This window comes from Poecilia reticulata, chromosome 22 (genome assembly GCF_904066995.2).
Source record: "Poecilia reticulata chromosome 22, P_reticulata-male-v2, whole genome shotgun sequence".
NCBI classification, from domain to species: domain Eukaryota; kingdom Metazoa; phylum Chordata; class Actinopteri; order Cyprinodontiformes; family Poeciliidae; genus Poecilia; species Poecilia reticulata.
The window spans coordinates 2,816,501-2,835,277 of NC_088851.1; the positions used below are offsets into that span (position 1 = coordinate 2,816,501).

General features: G+C 39.4%; 2 protein-coding genes across 3 annotated transcripts; both read left to right on the forward strand.

Annotated features, from left to right (window-relative positions):
- Positions 1-3,477: 3,477 nt before the first annotated feature.
- snx6 (sorting nexin 6) lies at positions 3,478-11,823 on the forward strand. Of its 2 annotated transcripts, XM_081603275.1 has the most exons (14): positions 3,478-3,600; positions 3,750-3,800; positions 5,458-5,562; positions 5,660-5,770; positions 5,892-6,013; positions 6,651-6,774; positions 6,934-7,029; positions 7,126-7,231; positions 7,752-7,827; positions 8,598-8,637; positions 9,468-9,554; positions 9,637-9,796; positions 9,884-9,969; positions 10,205-11,823. In XM_081603275.1, exons 1-14 carry the CDS (start codon positions 3,508-3,510, stop codon positions 10,256-10,258), a joined length of 1,311 nt encoding a protein of 436 aa, XP_081459401.1. In that variant the 5' UTR covers positions 3,478-3,507; the 3' UTR covers positions 10,259-11,823. The 2 variants fall into 2 exon arrangements, with proteins under 2 accessions (XP_081459401.1, XP_081459402.1); XM_081603276.1 differs by lacking the exon at positions 3,478-3,600 and having other exon boundaries at positions 3,750-3,871.
- Positions 11,824-12,770: 947 nt separating this feature from the next.
- psma3 (proteasome 20S subunit alpha 3) lies at positions 12,771-18,521 on the forward strand. Its single transcript, XM_081603573.1, has 11 exons — positions 12,771-12,881; positions 13,929-14,011; positions 14,145-14,268; positions 15,131-15,232; positions 15,309-15,382; positions 16,802-16,874; positions 16,963-17,028; positions 17,378-17,424; positions 17,553-17,620; positions 18,127-18,191; positions 18,343-18,521. The coding sequence occupies exons 1-11, from the start codon at positions 12,861-12,863 to the stop codon at positions 18,385-18,387; spliced, it is 768 nt and encodes a 255-aa protein (XP_081459699.1). The 5' UTR covers positions 12,771-12,860; the 3' UTR covers positions 18,388-18,521.
- Positions 18,522-18,777: the final 256 nt, after the last annotated feature.

The window sequence follows — 18,777 nt, forward strand, 5'->3', positions numbered from 1 at the left end:
ATTCAGTGTTGGGCTTAAGGTGACCACACCAACAAATACACCAACAATGACAGAACTTGGAAAGAACCTAAAAGCTTTGACCTATCCCAGCTCTCAAATAGATGAAACCGTCACAAAGAACGAACTAAGTGCCTGTTTTGAAGGGGAATAAATAAATATGGAAACCACAGCAAATATTACAAGTCCTGGAGAGCTGAATGAGACATATTGTTGCACCCATGACATTAGTGCGAAGGACGGAAGTACAATGGAGGATAAAGAGGGGACTATAGGCGATGAAAGCAATGTCAGAATGACAGAAAACCGATTGGATATTAGTAGTTCTGGAGGTAAAAGTCTTGTCTGGAGGTAAAAGTCTTGTGGTCCACCCAGATCTTGTTCAGAATGAAATTGTGAATGAGGTTGAAACTGAGGGTGAGGATGAACAAATCAGTCATGAATCCTATAAGGACCATCTTCAAATTGTAATGATCACACAGAATGAACTTCGTGTCTGTTCTGCAGATGAATTACAAGATGATGATGCTGATTATTACTACACAGCAGAAGACGATGGAAGTCAAACAATTTCTCTTCTTGATCCAGCCATGTACTTCTGCAGGTTTTCCAATGACTTCAATAACTGTTGGATAAACGCCACATTGCAGAGTATTTTGAACCTGAGTATTACCAGAAGGTTTTTGGCTGAATGTCCTGAAGAGATTTTTGGAGCTTTGTCAGGAACTCCATTGTGTTCCAGCCTTTTCCTCACAGCCATGCACCAGCCGGGAAAATACTTGTCCCTGAAGAAATCTGCCAGGTTCTGACGGAAATAAGTGAAAGTGTGCCATCACTAGGCCTGGTCCAGCAGAACCAAATAGCAGCTTTTTTGGGGGCTATTTTTTCCTGGTTTTACCCATGCGGTATTAACACAACTTGCATGCTCAACAACATCATCACTTATGAACAATGTGAGGTGGCTACACAGATCTTGTCAGAGCTTGGTCATATAGTTTACTTGTCGGACATAAAACCAAATGACACAACTGCTTCTGTTCTTCACCGTTTTGTTCTTGAAGACTGCTATGAGACACAATGTAACATCTGCCCCTCCGACATTAAAAGGAACAGTTTTTTTTAACCACACTGATGTGATGACCCTGCATCTCCAGCGGGCCACCAGTCAGGGAGACTTTAGACTACCAGTGATTCCCAGTGCAACGATCGACGTTCCACTAGAAAACAGAGCTCAGGTGTACTGTTTGTTCTCAGTGATTTGCCGCCAAACCCAAAGTTCACAGACTGATCACTTTTACACGTATCTGAAGAGAGGACAACTCATGTTTAAGGCTGACGATGACCAACTTACAATCCTTTATGAGGACAGTGTGGAAGATCTTTTACCAAAATGGGTTTATTTATATTTACGAAAGCTATACAGAAGGATGAATGAATTAATAAATAAATAAAGACAAAAAACAGAAAAAAAAGCTACCAAATAAATGTTATTGGGGCTCTAAGGTGGCACAGTAAGACCCCGGCTGGTCTGAGTCTCAGCTGGGGCATTTCTGAGTTTGCATGTTCTCCCCGTGCGCGCATGGATTCTCTCCGGGTACTCCGGCTTCCTCCTGCAGTTCAAAAGCACGACTGTTAGGTTAATTTGCCACTCTTTATTGACCTTGGGTGTGAATGTGTCCATGTTTTATTTTATTTCATTAGTGTCTTGGAAAAAAATATTTATTTCTCAAAACAAAACAAAAAAAAACAGTTTCAAAGTATGTGGCTTCTTTCCTGGAAATAAGAGAAAAACTAATATAAAAGAACAACACACATATTAATTAAATAGCAAAAACAACCCTGTTCGAACCGATGAAAAAAGTGATTATGTCAGGGTTTGATTTGCTGAAACTAGTTTTATTATTATTCTGTATTCTTTACTCTCTTTAATTGAATCAGCCTTGTTTCTGTTTTACCTTAGTTGTTATTCTTAGTGATTCGAGTTTATTATTCTTTGTTTCTAGTTATTCATTGCTATGTTTAGATTTATTCTCTTAGTTTCCTTATTTGCGCTCTCTCCCCTCACACCTGCAACCAGTTAGCTAACCAGCTATTGTTCCACTTTCACCATCACAGTATTTAAACACATCTCTTGCTCTCACTCCTTGGTGGTTCCTCCTGTTGGATCACGTTGCATCCCTGGATCACCTTGTTGTTGTTTGTTTTTTTTTTTGTTTGTTTGTCTACCTACTTCAAATCAGACAAAATTTGTGTCAATCAACTAGACTATGTTTGTGCAGCAAAATGTGTTGTTTGTGCTGCTTTGGCTTTGAAGATATTAATGAAAGTTTAAAAGTAAAAAGGTCAACCAGCCCCTGTTCACTTTTATGAAATCAAAATGATCTTTAGACTTTCATCTACTTGCTGCTTCTGTCTCTCTGCATTTGGGTCCACTTTAAAACCAATAAACCATGATGGGTCATTTTGGTTTACTGCTAAAAGACGTCTTATATCACAAAATAAAGAGAAGCAAAAAATGTAGCTAAGTAAAGAAAACAAAACAAAAATAACAAGAGCTAAACCTTTCATGAACATTAAAAACAACTGCTAAAAGAGGTTAAGCATTTCCTTTTTGGTGATATAAACAAATACAGTTGTTAAGATTAAATGAACAAACAGAAACAGTCCTGTGTCCTTTTGGTATTCGTAGTACACAGTGTGTTTTTGTTGATATGGTAGAAGAAGAAAGAAAATAAATAATAAACAATTTTAAAACAAGTCCAGGTCACTGTATGTTTGCAACAATTCCATCAATCTGGGAGCTCCTGACTCTGGATCTCTAAAACTAAGGAGTACAACATCATCAGTACAGAGGCATATGTTGTATTCTGAGCCCCTTATTTGTTATGGTTTGTAAACATGGCCCCTGGCTTATAGCTTGAACAAGTGGCTCAATAAACAACCATGGGCTGATCCGGACAGACCTGGCAACATCCATCGCAAATGTATGGTTCCCAAAGACCAATGAGAGAACTCTTCAAAAACCACCATTTTAATCCCTAACCGCAGTGTGAAAAATAGTATTACGTAACTTGGGACAGGATACTTTTTTTTTTTTTTTGAAGATACCTTTCTTAGAGTGAGATTCATCTAGGCAGACTGAAAAAATGAAAGGGAAAAATTGAGTCCCTCTCCAAGAGCGAGTTTATCCGACTTGTATGTTTTTTTTTACCAATATGAGAAATAAGAGCCACCTCATGCTGTCCAAAGTTGGGAATCCAATAAAGAGAGGGAAAATACGTAGGCCTGTAGATATGTGTAAATATTTTTGAATGTTCGACAACAAAGGTGGTTATTACGAAATAGTTTAAAGAAAACAGATGGCAGCTCCTTCATGAAGTCACAATCTCCACACTTCTTCAACAACCCTTGTCTTTAGTCTTAAAATAATGAAATTGAAAATTATAGTTTTTAGTTTCATAGTGTTTAGGAGATCACCGTTCCTCTTTAAAAAAAAATTAACCGACTCCTATGTTTCCGAACGTTTCCATTATTTTTTTTTTCTTCTCACGAGATTTGGCAACTGTGTCCACTTCCTGTCACCAGCCGTTCGCAGCCATGATGGTGAGTTTCTTCTTTTCCTCGCCCTCTTTCTTGTTTTTGTGTAGTTTTCTGAGCTTGGTGGTGGCCCGCACCGTGATATACACTTGCAGTAATTCCTTTCAGCTCGAGCTGCGGTTAAAATAACTGTGTGTTTGTTTGTGTCTCTGCAGCAGGAAGGGCTGGACGACGGACCCGACTTCCTCTCCGAGGAGGACCGGGGAGTGAGTGCCCTCCTTCTGCCTGTCTGTCTTTGTACCAATGAATCTGTTCGCCTGCCCAACTATATGTTCCAGTATGCTCTTTGATAGAGTTATTGTTTTTGTTCAACTCAGCTTAACCACTGAATTTTAATTCATACATTTTAGCCTTGTTAGCCGTCCAGGCTAATGTTAGCTTCATGCTAACTGGTTTACCGTCTGTCAGTTGTGGTCAGACTGGTTACCACTGCAGAGAGTCAAAATAAAGACAGTGGCTGATGGGCCTCTAGCTTTACATGCTAACACAGCTAAAGAGATGGCTAACAGTTCGCTGGGATGTTCGGTTATTTTTTTATTTTGAACTGATATTATCGGTTTGTGCTGTCCTGTTCACAATCAGGCTGTCACATGACTTGACACACCTCTCCTCTTTGTGTTTCTTATTTCTTTTTTTCTTTTTTACTTAAAAGAAGTAAAAAAAAAAAAACATAAACCAGTATGTTGTCACTGGTTTACTTTTAAACATCATTGTCCAACACAGTGGAAAATGTGCACCAGACACATTGCCTACTGTGGGAACGGATTCATTTTCCAGTGAAGTGGATCTACAGACGTGGGGTTTGGCCCCCATCTTAGCTTTTCCTAAAGCAGAAGTTCCAACTTTTGACCCACAAAATAAAAATGTAAGAGGCTCTTGACCCTGACTCTTAGTTGAGACTTCAAGCATTTTGAGTAATTTAAAAAGTAGTATATTGATTACACAATCAGCATCAAGTCAAAAATAACAACAAAAAGACTTGAATAAATAAAAATAACATGTTGCTTAATATGTTATATTTGGCAATAAACTTTATTTAACAAGGGACCATGTACAGCTCAAACATAAATGTCACCATTCCAGATTCTAACAGAAGCTAATTTGACATAGGTTTTAAGAACTGGAAATGTGTAGTGGTGACAAAACCTGACAATTTATTGTTTTATCCAAGTTTTTCAAGGTGGAATAAGAAAAGTGTGTTTGTGAACCAGTCAAATTGAATTTTGTTCTTTTCTTTTCTTCCTGATTAAGTCTGTCACAATAAGCAGTTAATCGCATAATACATTTAAATAAGATTGATCATTTAAATTCTTATGATATTTTTTGAAGGGAAATTTTATTTAGAGACTTTAGAGACCAGTTTGTAAGTAGTGTGTATTTGTGTTTTGGTGTCATGTTCTGCTTTGGATAGTTAACGTGTCTTCCAGTTCCAGTGTGAAATTTTCTTTACAAAATTAAAGTTTATTGGTCTTTGACAGGGGGTATTTGCATTATTGTGCCATTGTCAATACATTATTTCGAAATGGTCTCAAAACTAATATAAACTCAAAAATATTATCGTTTATTGCAATAACTTCTGGGACAATTTATCGTCCAGCAAAATTTGTTATTGGGACAAGCCTAGACTTGATGAAATGACTAATACTGTTTTGTTTCTTTTAGTTTATGTTCACCAAAAAGTGTTTGCAATTTGTTTTTTCATATTTTAATCAATAAATATAAGCAGTAAAAGATGGCATATAGGTTGTAGCCACAAACTCCCAGTTTGATGCAGGTGGATCTCGGGGCTCTATGCCTCTCAGCCTTCAGGTTGATCTCTGACAGTGGTGGCTTTTGAGATGTATGCTTTGTGTGGTCCTGCAGCCGCGAGCGGTAAACGTGGATCTGGAAATGGACGCCACGCTACAGGTGGACATTTCTGACGCGCTCAGTGAGAGGGACAAGGTGAAGTTTACCGTCCACACCAAGGTGAGACGCACATCAGTTTATTCTCTCATCCTCACTCTCCTGCAGAGGGTGCTTGGTTGTGTCAGGATGTTAAGTCGTGCGCTCCATGTTTCCACAGAGTACGCTCCCCAACTTCAAACAGAACGAGTTCTCTGTGGTCCGACAACATGAAGAGTTCATCTGGCTACACGACTCATTCGTTGAAAATGAAGACTATGCAGGATACATCGTAAGAACCACACACATTCAAACGGAGGGGCTGACTTTGTTCAAATAGTGTTTGAACATCCAGTTTAACTGATTGTAGCAAATAGAGCTATTTATCAGTGTCGGTGTCTTGTGTTTGGCAGATCCCTCCAGCCCCCCCCAGACCTGACTTTGATGCATCCAGAGAGAAGCTGCAGAAACTGGGGGAAGGAGAAGGATCCATGACCAAGGAGGAGTTCACCAAGATGAAGCAAGAGCTGGAGGCGTAAGTCACACACCTTCTCTGCATAGTCGCACGTACTAAAGGGGCAGTGTTATGTAAAAGTAACTTTTCTGAACTTGACATGTTTTAATGTTATTCCCATAAAACATACTTGGAGTGTCGCCTTTATTATTTCATGCATGTTTGAGAAATCATGCATGTTTTCTCATGCATGATTGCATTCAGCTAAAACCCCTCAGACATGCAGTTTACAAGCTTCCGCCCCACAGAGCAGCCCTCCCCCTTGAATCCCTCATTCAGCTCCTTCAGACTAGCCAGCTGCAATTAGCAAACACCTGGTGGAACTGTGTATCTGCTACGGTGATTATATGAGCTACTTCTCAGGACAACGCTGGTATAAACATTGTTAAAGGGTTAATAAAGCAGCCATGTTTGATGACTTCCTGAAGGCGGAGTTTCAGAAAGAACAGGCGCTTCTTAAAGAGACAGAGACCCAATCTCAAGGTGTTAAACATCAAAATCAAATGTCTTTTAAGTTGCATTTGATATATACAGCATTTTTATAACAATGGAATATAACATAGTGGCTTGATTGTGATTATAAAATGGCACAATGTGCCGGAAAAATGCATAATGCTGCCCTTTAAAGCGTGTACCTGACTGGTGTATTTTCATCCAGAGAGTACCTGGCTATCTTTAAGAAGACCGTTGCCATGCATGAGGTCTTCCTCTGCCGTGTGGCTGCTCATCCCATCCTCAGGAAGGACCTCAATTTCCACGTCTTCTTGGAGTACAACCAGGATGTGAGTGTCAGGCACAGCGTGTACAGTGAATACTCTGAGTCTTAATAGGTACTAATATTTCAGAGTTGATTTATAAGAAGTAATGGGACAAGTCAGGAATAGCTGAGGAAATCCATGGCTATGCAGTGTGTGTGATCACCACCATGTTGTCCCTGACAGCTGAGTGTACGAGGAAAGAACAAGAAGGAGAAACTGGAGGATTTCTTTAAGAACGTTGTGAAGTCGGCTGATGGTGTTCTAGTGGCTGGAGTCAAGGTAAAACCAGAAGTAGAGCTCACTCCTCTTGGCTGCCTTTCATGCTCTCATGTTTGGCTTTTTATGGAAGCGTGTTGTCTCCTGCTTGTCTTTCAGGACGTGGATGATTTCTTTGAGCATGAAAAGACGTTTCTACTAGAATATCACAACAGAGTCAAAGATGCTTCGGCCAAATGTGACAGAATGATCCGCTCACATAAAAGTAAGCTCGAGCCATGCAAAATCATTGAGTCATTTAGAAGTTTTCTAGATGAATGCTTCACGTTTCCATATTACTCTTTTGACCTCACCTTGGTTCTGCTGACTCCTTGAAATGCGTTAATGTGTTTTTCTACCAGTTCTTGTTTGTCCCTAGCCTTGAAAACATTGAACTAAACTGAAACTGAGGTGGTTATTTTATGGCATCTATTTTAAAGGAATATTGACATAAATATTATCTGTGTAGTTAAATTGTCCAGGCACTAACAACCTTAACAAAAACGCAGAATTAAACTGAAGGAGGATCAAACAGTAAATGACTGTGACCTTTATAATGACTAGGCGCTAGTACCAGCTGCAGTTAAGAAACTGTAAGCTCCATGGTGGAAACATCCACCTAGAAAAACAAAAAACACCTATTAGTGTTTTATTGATGATGTTTTCCTGGCAGAGAGAGCAGGTTGAAATGCTGTCAGTGTGTTTGTGCTGTGATCGCTGTCTGATGAGTATCTCTGCCTGTTTAGATGCTGCTGATGACATGAACAGAATCGCCTCCTCTCTGTACACATTAGGAACACAGGACTCCACAGACCTCTGCAAGTATGGACAAATCTATTTCAGGGCTCATACAATTAAGTGGATTAATCCTGATTAATCGATTGCTGAAATAATTGTCAACAGATTTAGTAATTGAATAATCAAAAAAAGCAATTTGGTGAAACCCCTCTGCCCCCAACATATTTAGACCAGTAATTAAGTCAAAATTTTACAAAAAATATAGATACATTTTGCATTGAAGATAAAAATACCTCTGTCTGTAAATGTGTTTTAGCCAAAACTCCTGGGGTGGCGTGGTTTTAACTCCACCTGGTTCTGATTTACTGCAGGAGTGCTGCGTTAACGCATTTCAGGCAATAAAATGTTTTTCTTACCTAAAGAATTAATTTTGCATATTTTAATGTATTTCTAATATTGTATAAAAAAAGACTTGTGTGGATAAATGTAGAATCTGCCAAAATTTTTATCTGATTAATCATCATAATCCATATATCAACTAAGATAAACGTTTTTGATGACACGCCATCTTGCAGCTAAACATGACGCCTACTGTGGAGGCGTTTGTTCAGTTATGTTTTATTCTTTTAACTTGAGCTGTTTTTAGTGAAATCACAGACACAATCATCCATACCCAGTTGATTTTTCAACATTTTCTGTTGCTAGAAAAAAATGTGTGCCTCTGGATGGAAAATGGAAGATTGATTTTCTAATTCCACAATGAAATCCTATCCTGACGTACCTTCTTCACATTTATATTCTGGGGGCGTCTGAATGTAACCAGCATAATGTCCCTCTTTTTTTCTTTCCTTAAGGTTTTTCCTGAAGGTATCAGAGCTATTTGAGAAAACTAGAGTAAGTGTCTCTTCATTTCTGATCCTGGTTAAATGAGGCGTTAACATGGCTACTTGTAGGCTTGATTACAGTTGACAAGAAGTTCAGTTTGATAAAGGTTTAGTTGGAGGTGATTTGTCCTGAGGCCATGTGGTTGTTGGGTGGGAATGACGGATAGAGCTGGGTGTCATCAGCATGGCAGTGGCATGTAGCAATAGGCCTGTCATAATAAACAATAAATCAATTAATTGCATGATAAACTAAAGCAAACTCATTTGCTTGATTCATTGTTTTTCTCTTTTCTTTCTCTTTTTACCAAAAATGATCTTCAGTCTGGTGCTTTGGTTTTAATTATCCCTTTTTTGAAAGACAATTTTGTCTACAGAGAATTTAGAATTCATTTTATTTGTTGTTTCTGTAGTTTTTATTTATTTTGGATATTTAAAATGTCTTCCAGTTCTAATGTTTAAATGTTCATCAAAATTTAAAGTTTATTGATCTTTGAGACTGTTCTTGCATTATTCTTCCATCGTTACTATCATATTAGTTGAAAGTTGTCTCAAAACAACAATATTATTGTTTATCGCAACAAGCTCTGGGAAAATGTGTTATTGTGACAGGCCTATGTAGCAATTGATCTTTTGTAAAAAAATGTACCTTTATAACTCGGATGTAGAATAATAGTAAAGGTAATCGCTGAAACATTACTGGGAAGGAATTTTTCAATGCTACTTAGAACGCCAAGAATAATTAAACCCAGAATATGTAATAATAACTGCTCTGAACTGGACCTTTACCTGAAAGTCTTTTTCCTGAAACTGGTTGTTTCTGTTTTGGTTTTTGTCTTAAAGAAAATTGAGGCTCGAGTTGCAGCAGATGAAGACCTGAAGCTGGCTGACCTCCTCAAATATTACCTGAGGGAGTCACAGGCTGCTAAGGTCTGAACACATACTGAGATGAGTCACCAATAATGAGCCAGCTGAGTGAAAGTATTGATTTTTCATGTGCCACCCTGGACAGGACCTGCTGTACCGGAGGAGCCGGGGCCTGGTGGACTATGAGAACGCTAATAAAGCTCTGGATAAAGCGCGAGCTAAAAACAGAGATGTTTTACAGGCAGAGACAAACCAGCAGCTTTGCTGCCACAAGTTTGAGAAGATCTCTGAGTCTGCCAAGCAAGGTCAGTCACTGCTTTAGTGCAAATTATTGGAATTATGGTCAATTATTTTGTTAGAAACTCTAACAATGCGTCTCCTTCTGAACGTAGAGCTGATAGATTTCAAGACGAGAAGAGTGGCAGCTTTCAGGAAGAACCTGGTGGAGCTGGCAGAGCTGGAGCTCAAACATGCCAAGGTACCGATGTCACTCTGGGGTCAACTTCCAACAGAGTGTGGGGAGGAGAGTCCATGGGTTAGAGTTAGGGTCATCATTGGTCCAGTTTTGGGTTCCCTAAGGGAAAAATCCTGATGTTTTGTGAAGTAAAGTTTTATGGTTAGATGAGACAGATATTTTTATTTCCTTTCTTTGACACTGCCACAACAGACTGAATTGTGTTTTTTATGGACTACTTTTCTGCTTGTGTCTCTAGGGTAACCTGCAGCTACTGCAGAGCTGTGTGGGCATCCTGAAAGGTAACACTTAACCGTCCCGTCCTGCCTGCAGCCAGCTGGACACGCCCACTGTTAGGACGGAGCCTGTGAGAATGGACAAAACACTGAGACGTGGACCAGAGAGACAGCTGGGGGTCAAAAATGACACGAAGTCTGTTTTCTTCATCAGTAACCAAACACAGTCTTCAACACTCTACTCACTATCCCTAAAGCCACCCATGCTTGTCCTTCTGGTTCATCATCAGAACCTCAGCACCGGCACTGGTCCTCTTGGCCGAATGCAAGCCCTGCAACACTTTTAGCGTGCTTTCATTCTAGTCTATCACTTTAGGTATTTTCTTGATTTCTCCTGAACATCCATCATTTGAAAGTCTTTATCATCACCCAGAGAACAAATCCGGTCCATCTGGGCTCTGCAGTCTGGATGTAGTTCAGCTCTCAGCTGTAGTTGGACATTTATTAGTAGTTTTGCTGAGTTTAAGCACCGTTCTAAGAACTCTTTTAAATACTCTACATGAAATAAATTCACCATATAATCTACAAATAAATGCAATGAGATGACAAATATGATTTGCTGATGTGTTCCATAATTGTCCACACTATAAAGCAACCTGATGCAGTATATAAAGTTACATGAACGCCACTCGAAGGTTGATAGTGAAAGCAGCATGTTTATCTGTACAAAATGCCTCCAGTTTGTCAAATAACCATCAACTTATTAACCCAACAGTATCTAAAGATGGCACACGGAAGTATTTTGTTCTTAAGTGAATCAAAACAATTGATGAGAAAACATATCAACTAATACAGCAAACATCATTATAGGAACACAAATATTAACTATTTTTAGCTTCTCACTCTTCTTCCACTTCTGCCAGATTTTTCTCCTTACTGACAACACATATCTCCGTTGATAAATGTGTGTGTCACGCCGGGACGCTTTGTCCATTTACAAAATTATTGAGAAGCAAATCAGCAAAAAGACAAAACTACTTCAATCCTGAAACGTTTCTGTTTTGCATTATTTTACTGACAATACGTTTGCTTGTTACCCATCATGTCCCCGTCCACATCTTCCTCCTCTGTTGTTTTGGTGACGCTTGTATGTCTTTATCTGTTTTAACGTGTTACTGCTGGTGTGTGCAGGTGGAAGCCGGCTCTTGGTTCCTGTTCTAGTTTAAGTGTCATTTAAAAGAAAAAAAGAAAAAACTACAAAAATTTACTTGTACTTGTTTGTATTAACCAATGAATGCTAATCGTCTGTTGCTTCGGTTTGTTTTCCATTCCAGTCGATGGTGGAGCTTCAGTCTTTTTGCCTTAATGTCAGTCGTTCAGTTTAACTTTATTTTTCAAAAAAAAAATGAGAGAAAACTACACAAGAAATGTTTTTTTTTTTTTTTCAACTTTACTGTATATGAATGTTTTTCCACTCTTATGTGACCAAAGCTTCCATTACCGAATAAAAATGAACAATTAAAAATGGAGGTGTGATGAAACAGAAAAGATTTAAATGAATGATTATTTTATTTTAATCTTCAGCAGGTCTGTAATCCACCCTGGTCATCCTGAGATTCAATAAAACTTTATGGACACTTTTCTTACAAGTGCTGGGTTTATATGATTTTCTAAAAACACATAATACCTGACTGTTTGGTAGTGAAATCTTCCAATCTAGTTTGTGATGTATGTAAACAAATGTGTAATTTTTTTCGCCCACAAAACATGGCCAGGTAGTTTACAAACCTAGATTGTTATTTGAATGCTGCTTTTAAACATGGCTTCAATTTTTTTGCTAAAGTAATAAATTGATCATAAAGAGACTAATTTAGCACAAAGCTTTTTTAATTTGAAAGCATAATACAACAAAAACCTTAAATGTTCTACCACACACGATCAGCTAACTTAATTTCTTCATAGCACATTGAAGCTGCAGAAGAGATCATCTGAATTTACTTAAGGTTGCTATAAAGAGAGGTGGATGGTCCTTAAGTCGTTGCCTTGTGTTATCCTCCCTCACGTATGTGTGTAGCTGACATTGCATAGCAACAAGAGATGGAGGAAACCACAGCTGAGCATGCTGCAGTTCAAAGAAAGTTTCTTGATCAGAAAGAACTCCATGAGAGGATCAGTTGCAGTGAAGAAGGTCAGAGCATCTCCCGAGTTCTCAAAATGACACTCCTCCTGTAGTGGGCGCTTCAGAATTGTGTCGCCACCACCACCATCAAGTAACGTAGTCAAACTAAGATAAAAATATAAAAACAGAAAAAGTACATTCGAATAAATAGTCATGTGCATCAGAGTAAGACTATTTTATTTTTGTGTGAGTATATATATATATATCTCTCTCTCTCTCTCTCTCTCTATATATATATATATATATATATATATATATATATATATATCTCTCTCTCTCTCTCTCTCTCTCTCTCTCTCTATATATATATATATATATATATATATATATATATATATATATATATATATATATATATATATACACAAAATATTTGCATCAAATATGCGGACATCGGGCGCTTTTATTGTGAAGGGCCAACACCGGAAGGGCAAAGCTTTTCTCCGGAAAAGCGGGCTGAGTGGTGGAGAGGTGTGCTGAAGTCATAGTTCTTGTCAAAAATGAGCTCCATTGGAACCGGGGTGAGTGTTTACAGACTGTGTTACTCTGTGGTTTTGTTAAGTAAATGTGGCATTCTCTTTGTTGGCAGGTTTCTAACTATTTTTATATTTCACTTTTAAAAAGCATTTGTCTGATAGCAACATGTAGCTTGTCGTCTGCCGTGTTAGCCTGCTGAGTCACAGGCAGGCCTATTAGCACAGTAAAGTGAAAGTAAAATCCCTCTTTGTTTCATTATATATGTATTATTTTACTGTTTGTTGAAGCGCAAACGCTGAGCGTAATTATTGATCTTATTAAATAAGTTTACTTTAAATCTTCTGATCTTGAGATGTAACTTTACTAATGCTAACAGCTAGCTGCGCTGTCAGCCAGACTGTTTCAGAAATCTACTTTTAAGTTGGCGGTTGTGTCAGTTAAATATCAGTGATTAAAGAGCACACTAACATGTTAACTCACTGTTCAAACATTTTTGCTTCATTCGGGGTCTCACTTATTACCCCAACACCCCTCACTGGGGTAAAATCCAGTATATGTTGTCTGTCCTTTAATGGATTTTTATTCACTCTTTAGTGTTTTGATTTTAGAATATATTTTTTTATATCAGCAAATACAACTGATTCAGTAATGTTATTTAAAGGTTACCTTAAACTTTAGTTCACGTCGCTAACATCTGAACATGAATTGAAAGTTTGAACACACACACACACACACACACACACACACACACACACACACACTCTCTGGCATAATGGGAGATTCAGATGCACCTCAACATATCTCTGAAATTACAGTTTCATTCAAATCAAAAATTAAAACCTATTATATTGAAATATCAGAACCGACCTTCAAAGGCCTTCAGTTTATCTAATTGTCATTTTGCCTTTTTTTCCCCTTTGTCTACTTTTGTTCATGTTATTTTTCTTCACAGTTGCAGTTTTGAGAAAAAAATAATTACTCGTCATTCACAGAAGTTGATATTTCTTATTGTTGCCTTTTAATAGACATTAATGTAAACTCTTTGTGTGTGTGTGTGTGTGTGTGTGTGTGTGTGTGTGTGTGGACTGCAGTACGATCTTTCGGCCTCCACCTTCTCTCCAGATGGCCGAGTGTTTCAGGTGGAGTACGCCATGAAGGCTGTGGAGAACAGCAGGTCAGTTTACTCATCTGCCCTGATGAAAGGCCTCCTGATTGACTCATCCGTGTGGATTCTGGTTCTAGTTTGAGTTTTGGTGATGAGCTGCTGGTTTCTGTTGGTGAACTGTGAATGTGTGTTTTGTCTGCAGCACGGCCATCGGGATCCGCTGTAAGGACGGGATTGTGTTTGGGGTGGAGAAGTTGGTTCTGTCCAAACTGTATGAGGAGGGCTCCAATAAACGCATCTTCAACATTGACAGACACGTCGGCATGGTAACGTAGACAGAGCCCTAACCTTCAGATCAAATGATACACTGGAGGGAGAGGACAGATACAAGTTAGTGGGATTCTTCTGACTGTGTGATGGGATCAAGTGTTGCTTTTATGACCGATGGAGGTGAAATCAGAGGATACAGTCAGGATCAATAAAAAAACTTCTGATTTGTTGATTTTATAAAATATAAAATCAACAAAAGTCGTAGATTTTTCACCATCTGCCTTAAGAAGTCTTGTCATTGTAAAGGAGCAGCTAATCTTTCTGTCTCATAATTACAATTAAAGAATACATAAATACAGATGCACAGACGAGTCTGATGGCAGATAGGAGAGAAATAATTTGTGTTGCAGATTTCTGCCTCAATAAGTCCACAAATTCCTCAACAAAACTAACAGTCATCAGTGACCTAACGGTCACATGTTCTTTATGTTTTATCATAAATCAGAGGAAAAATTATGTGACACACACACATCAGTGTTTAGCTGTTCAGAGAAGGCTGTAGAAAACTTTAAAATGTAGCCCAGCTTCTGGTCAGATATCCACACATAGTTGGATATCTGGTCATGGTTGGTTTGAAGCAATCTGATTGGCTGTCATAGGTGTGCTCTACACTGCCCCCTATGGGTTTAGCATGTTTAAAACAACCGTTGGACGGATTTGTTTGGACTCATGTGAAAACTTTTCGGAAACCGATCCCATTTGTACGATGTATATATTTTTTAAGAAATGTGGTGAATACGGCTTTAGTGTATGACTGGATCAGACTGGAGCCGGTTCTGTAGGTGGTGTTGTAGCTGTGTAGCTAACGTACCAGCCTGGCTCTATAAGGTAGAGGTGTTGTTCTGCCTGCTCCTCCAGGCGGTGGCCGGCCTGTTGGCTGACGCTCGCTCCCTGGCTGAGGTAGCCAGAGAAGAAGCTTCCAACTTCAGATCCAACTACGGACACGACATTCCTCTGAAGGTAGCCACTCTGCAGAGCGAAGCATCATGTCTCCATGTCTCGGGGCTCAGTTTAAGAACATGCCGTGTTGTTGCAGCACCTGTCGGACAGAGTGGCCATGTATGTCCATGCTTACACGCTGTACAGCGCCGTGAGGCCGTTCGGCTGCAGGTGAGTCAACATGGCTGCCGGGCGCCGAGGCTCTTTCAGCCAAAGATGTTTCTATCCACACTGTGAAAATACTGACTGCTGCTGTCATGCATGTCTGCTTCACTTCTTCTTCTCTACATCTGAGCCCAACAATTAGGCCTGTCACAATAACAGGTTTTGCTGAGTGATTGTCTCAAAATGATTGTGATAAACTTGTGATAATATTGTTTGAAGACCATTTTAAACTGATGTAATTGTAATAATATAATAATGCAAGCACATACTGCCAAAAATAAATGAACTTTATTTTCAGAACACTGGAACTGGTAAACAAAACAACCAAAAACATAAATAAAATGGACTATCAGTCTCCATTAACAACAAATGCACTTGAATGAAACCTAAACACAACATGAAACCAAAGTGGAAATAAAAACTACATTCAGCCAAAAGAGTAGATTATGAAGTCTGTATCCTAAATTTCCCTTTAATAACCATTAGATTTAGATAGAGAAGATGGGCACATCCGACTACCTGATGCAATAGTTCCGTCCTCCCTCACACTAAGGAAATGAGGAAGAGAGCAGTCAGAGCACCGGAGCTGAGCCTTTTTTCATCCAGTGTCAACAGAAAGAGAAAAAGGCAGGAAGAAACGATAAAGCCGACAAACTAAAATCAGGTTGATCATTTTCATTTATCATGCGATTAATTGAGTTATTGTTTATCACGACAGGCCTACCAGCAATAAGCAGATTTGCCCCAGAACCTGCTCTCCACTAATATCAGTCAGGTCTGAGGATCCTGCTGCAGCTGCAAGCCTAAGTTTGACATATTTGTTAAAACCATCATCACTCTCCTGTCAGTGTGATGAGACAGATGATCGTCTCTCCACCTCCTCTCTGAGCTGCTGTTGTAGTCTGAAGAAATTCTCCACTCCTGGTCAGAAACAACCAATCAGAGCCAGGAGGAGGGGATTAGTGCTGTCAATCAACTCAGGTACTCGCTGGTCAACGTGCAAATGGAGAAACAATTTACTGTTACAGGAACACCATGTATCTGCTGCCTTAGGTGGCCATGCTAACTAGATTAGCACTCATGCTGTGCTAGTTGCAGTAAAGAAGAGAGGAAGAGGAGGACAGAGGGGATGATTGACAGACCTGATTGATGGTTGGTACTGAGAGAAGGCAGAGGAGCTAGGTTCTATTTTTTTTCCCCCCAGATTCTCTCTTAAATTATTCTGACAACATGGTGACAGTTTGAACAAATGTGCAGCTTTAAGATGCACAACTTTCGGTCATATTTGTAACGTTGGACTGTGATGATGAGAGGAAACGATGAGCTCCATGGATACGGCCCAGCTTCTGGTCATTGTGTGTTTTGAGCAGGAAGGTGATTGTTTGCTGCGGTCAGCGGCTCTCTAACAGCTCTGTGTTGTTTCAGTTTCATCCTGGGCTCATACAATAAAGACGACGGGGCGCAGCTCTACATGGTCGACCCGTCAGGCATCTCATACGTGAGTCTGTCAGAGCTACAGCAGGGAGGGAGCGCTGCTGATGGCACTACTAACCATGTGGTGTGTGTGTGTGTGTGTGTGTGTTCAGGGTTACTGGGGATGTGCCATTGGAAAAGCAAAACAAGCTGCCAAGACAGAGATTGAAAAGCTGCAGGTGAGACGCTTCTACAGCTGACGTTAACGGAAACTGAAGCTGTTGAACATAATTAGGAAATTTAATGCTATGTAAAAAAAGGAGTTGAATTATTTGTTTTACATATTTTCATGTATTTCCAATACTGTGTGAAATAAGCCTGAGTGTTTGGCAGAATTTGCCAAATTAATGGGTAGAATAACTGTGCTCTGGTTTCTACTGCATGTCTAGAAGTGAACCTGAAGGACAAACTGCTGGTCAGTTTCTAAGACAGTCCAGGACTGTCTTCTGACCCAACATCAGTGCTCTGTCACTTCACACAGAAAAAAGAGCTACATGTTCACAGCGCTTTGTTTTTATCATCCACCAGATGAGAGAAATGACGTGCAGAGAACTGGTTAAAGAAGTCGCCAAAATGTGAGTAAAAGCCAGACGAGGTTGTCAGGAATCATCCTGGTTGGAGGTTTTAGCTGGAAACGGATTTTCCACATCCAGTCCAGACAAATGGTTCCCAGTTTCAACTCTTTGTTCTTTTCATTCACCAGAATCTACATCGTACACGACGAGGTGAAGGATAAAGCGTTTGAGCTGGAGCTCAGCTGGGTGGGAGAAGGTAAGAGCCAATCACGTTCAGCCTGCTCTGCGTTCAGTCGGTAAACGCTTCAAACTGTTTGGAGTTGAATGGCAACCAGAAGTTTTGGCACATCTTTGGTGTTGATGATGATCCTACCATTTTATTTTATTTAAGCACATTTTTAAAATTTTATTGAAAGAAAATTTTTTTTTTAAACGACATGTCTATTAATCTCTAAATGTTTACAATGCAACAGAAATATTTTTATTTTGCAGACATTTTGAGCTGATTCACCCGTCTGTCTGTCCAGTCAGTTTATTGTAGTGTTTACTACGTTGTGATGTGTGTGAAGCTGTGTGTAAGACGGAGTGTTCCAAGTGTTCAGGTCAGACTGGGAATTGACCAGTAAAAACCTGATTGGTGTGTCTGGGGGAGAAAAATGCTTGTTCCATTAAACTCCAACACATGAGCCTGAATTAATGTGCACATCACATTCAGTATACATGGTTACCATAGTAACACAGCTGATTCTTGTGTTTCTTCAGTGACGAATGGACGACATGAGTTGGTTCCCAAAGACATCAAAGAGGAAGCAGAGAAATATGCAAAGGTGAGGCGCCAAGACAGATTGTTATGAATTCTATAATTCATGTGAAACGGCCGGACCCCCTGCCTCCAGGTTGGGGGTCCGGTCTGTCCTCCAGGTGGTTTGTGGGAAACGTTACTGCAGACGCTCAACATGGACATGTTTTTTGTTTCAGGATTCTCTAGAGGAGGAGGATGACTCTGATGAAGACAACATGTAAACATCTTCCTCTTCGTCACATCCTGCTACTCAGACTCATCTGAGCTATTTTTTATATTGTTTGACTTTTCATGTCTGGTTTTTGATTTCTTCTTGATTTTGAGCTTAAATAAATAAAACTAAACTCGTTTCTGATGGGGTTGTAGAAAGTGAAATCAGCAATAAGACCAGGAACATCACACACACACTCAGCAGAGGAACTGCGATGCTTTCATTTTGTTTTAAACAGAAGGTAAATCACAGACACAGGTGGAGGCCTCAACAGTCACCTGAATCTACGAGACTACCTCACACACAGACCAGTTTGTGAGGGAATCAAAGTTAACAGGAGAAAGCCCTGACTGAGCAGTGAGTGAGATGTGAATCAAGCAGAGTGGATCTGGAAGGCAAT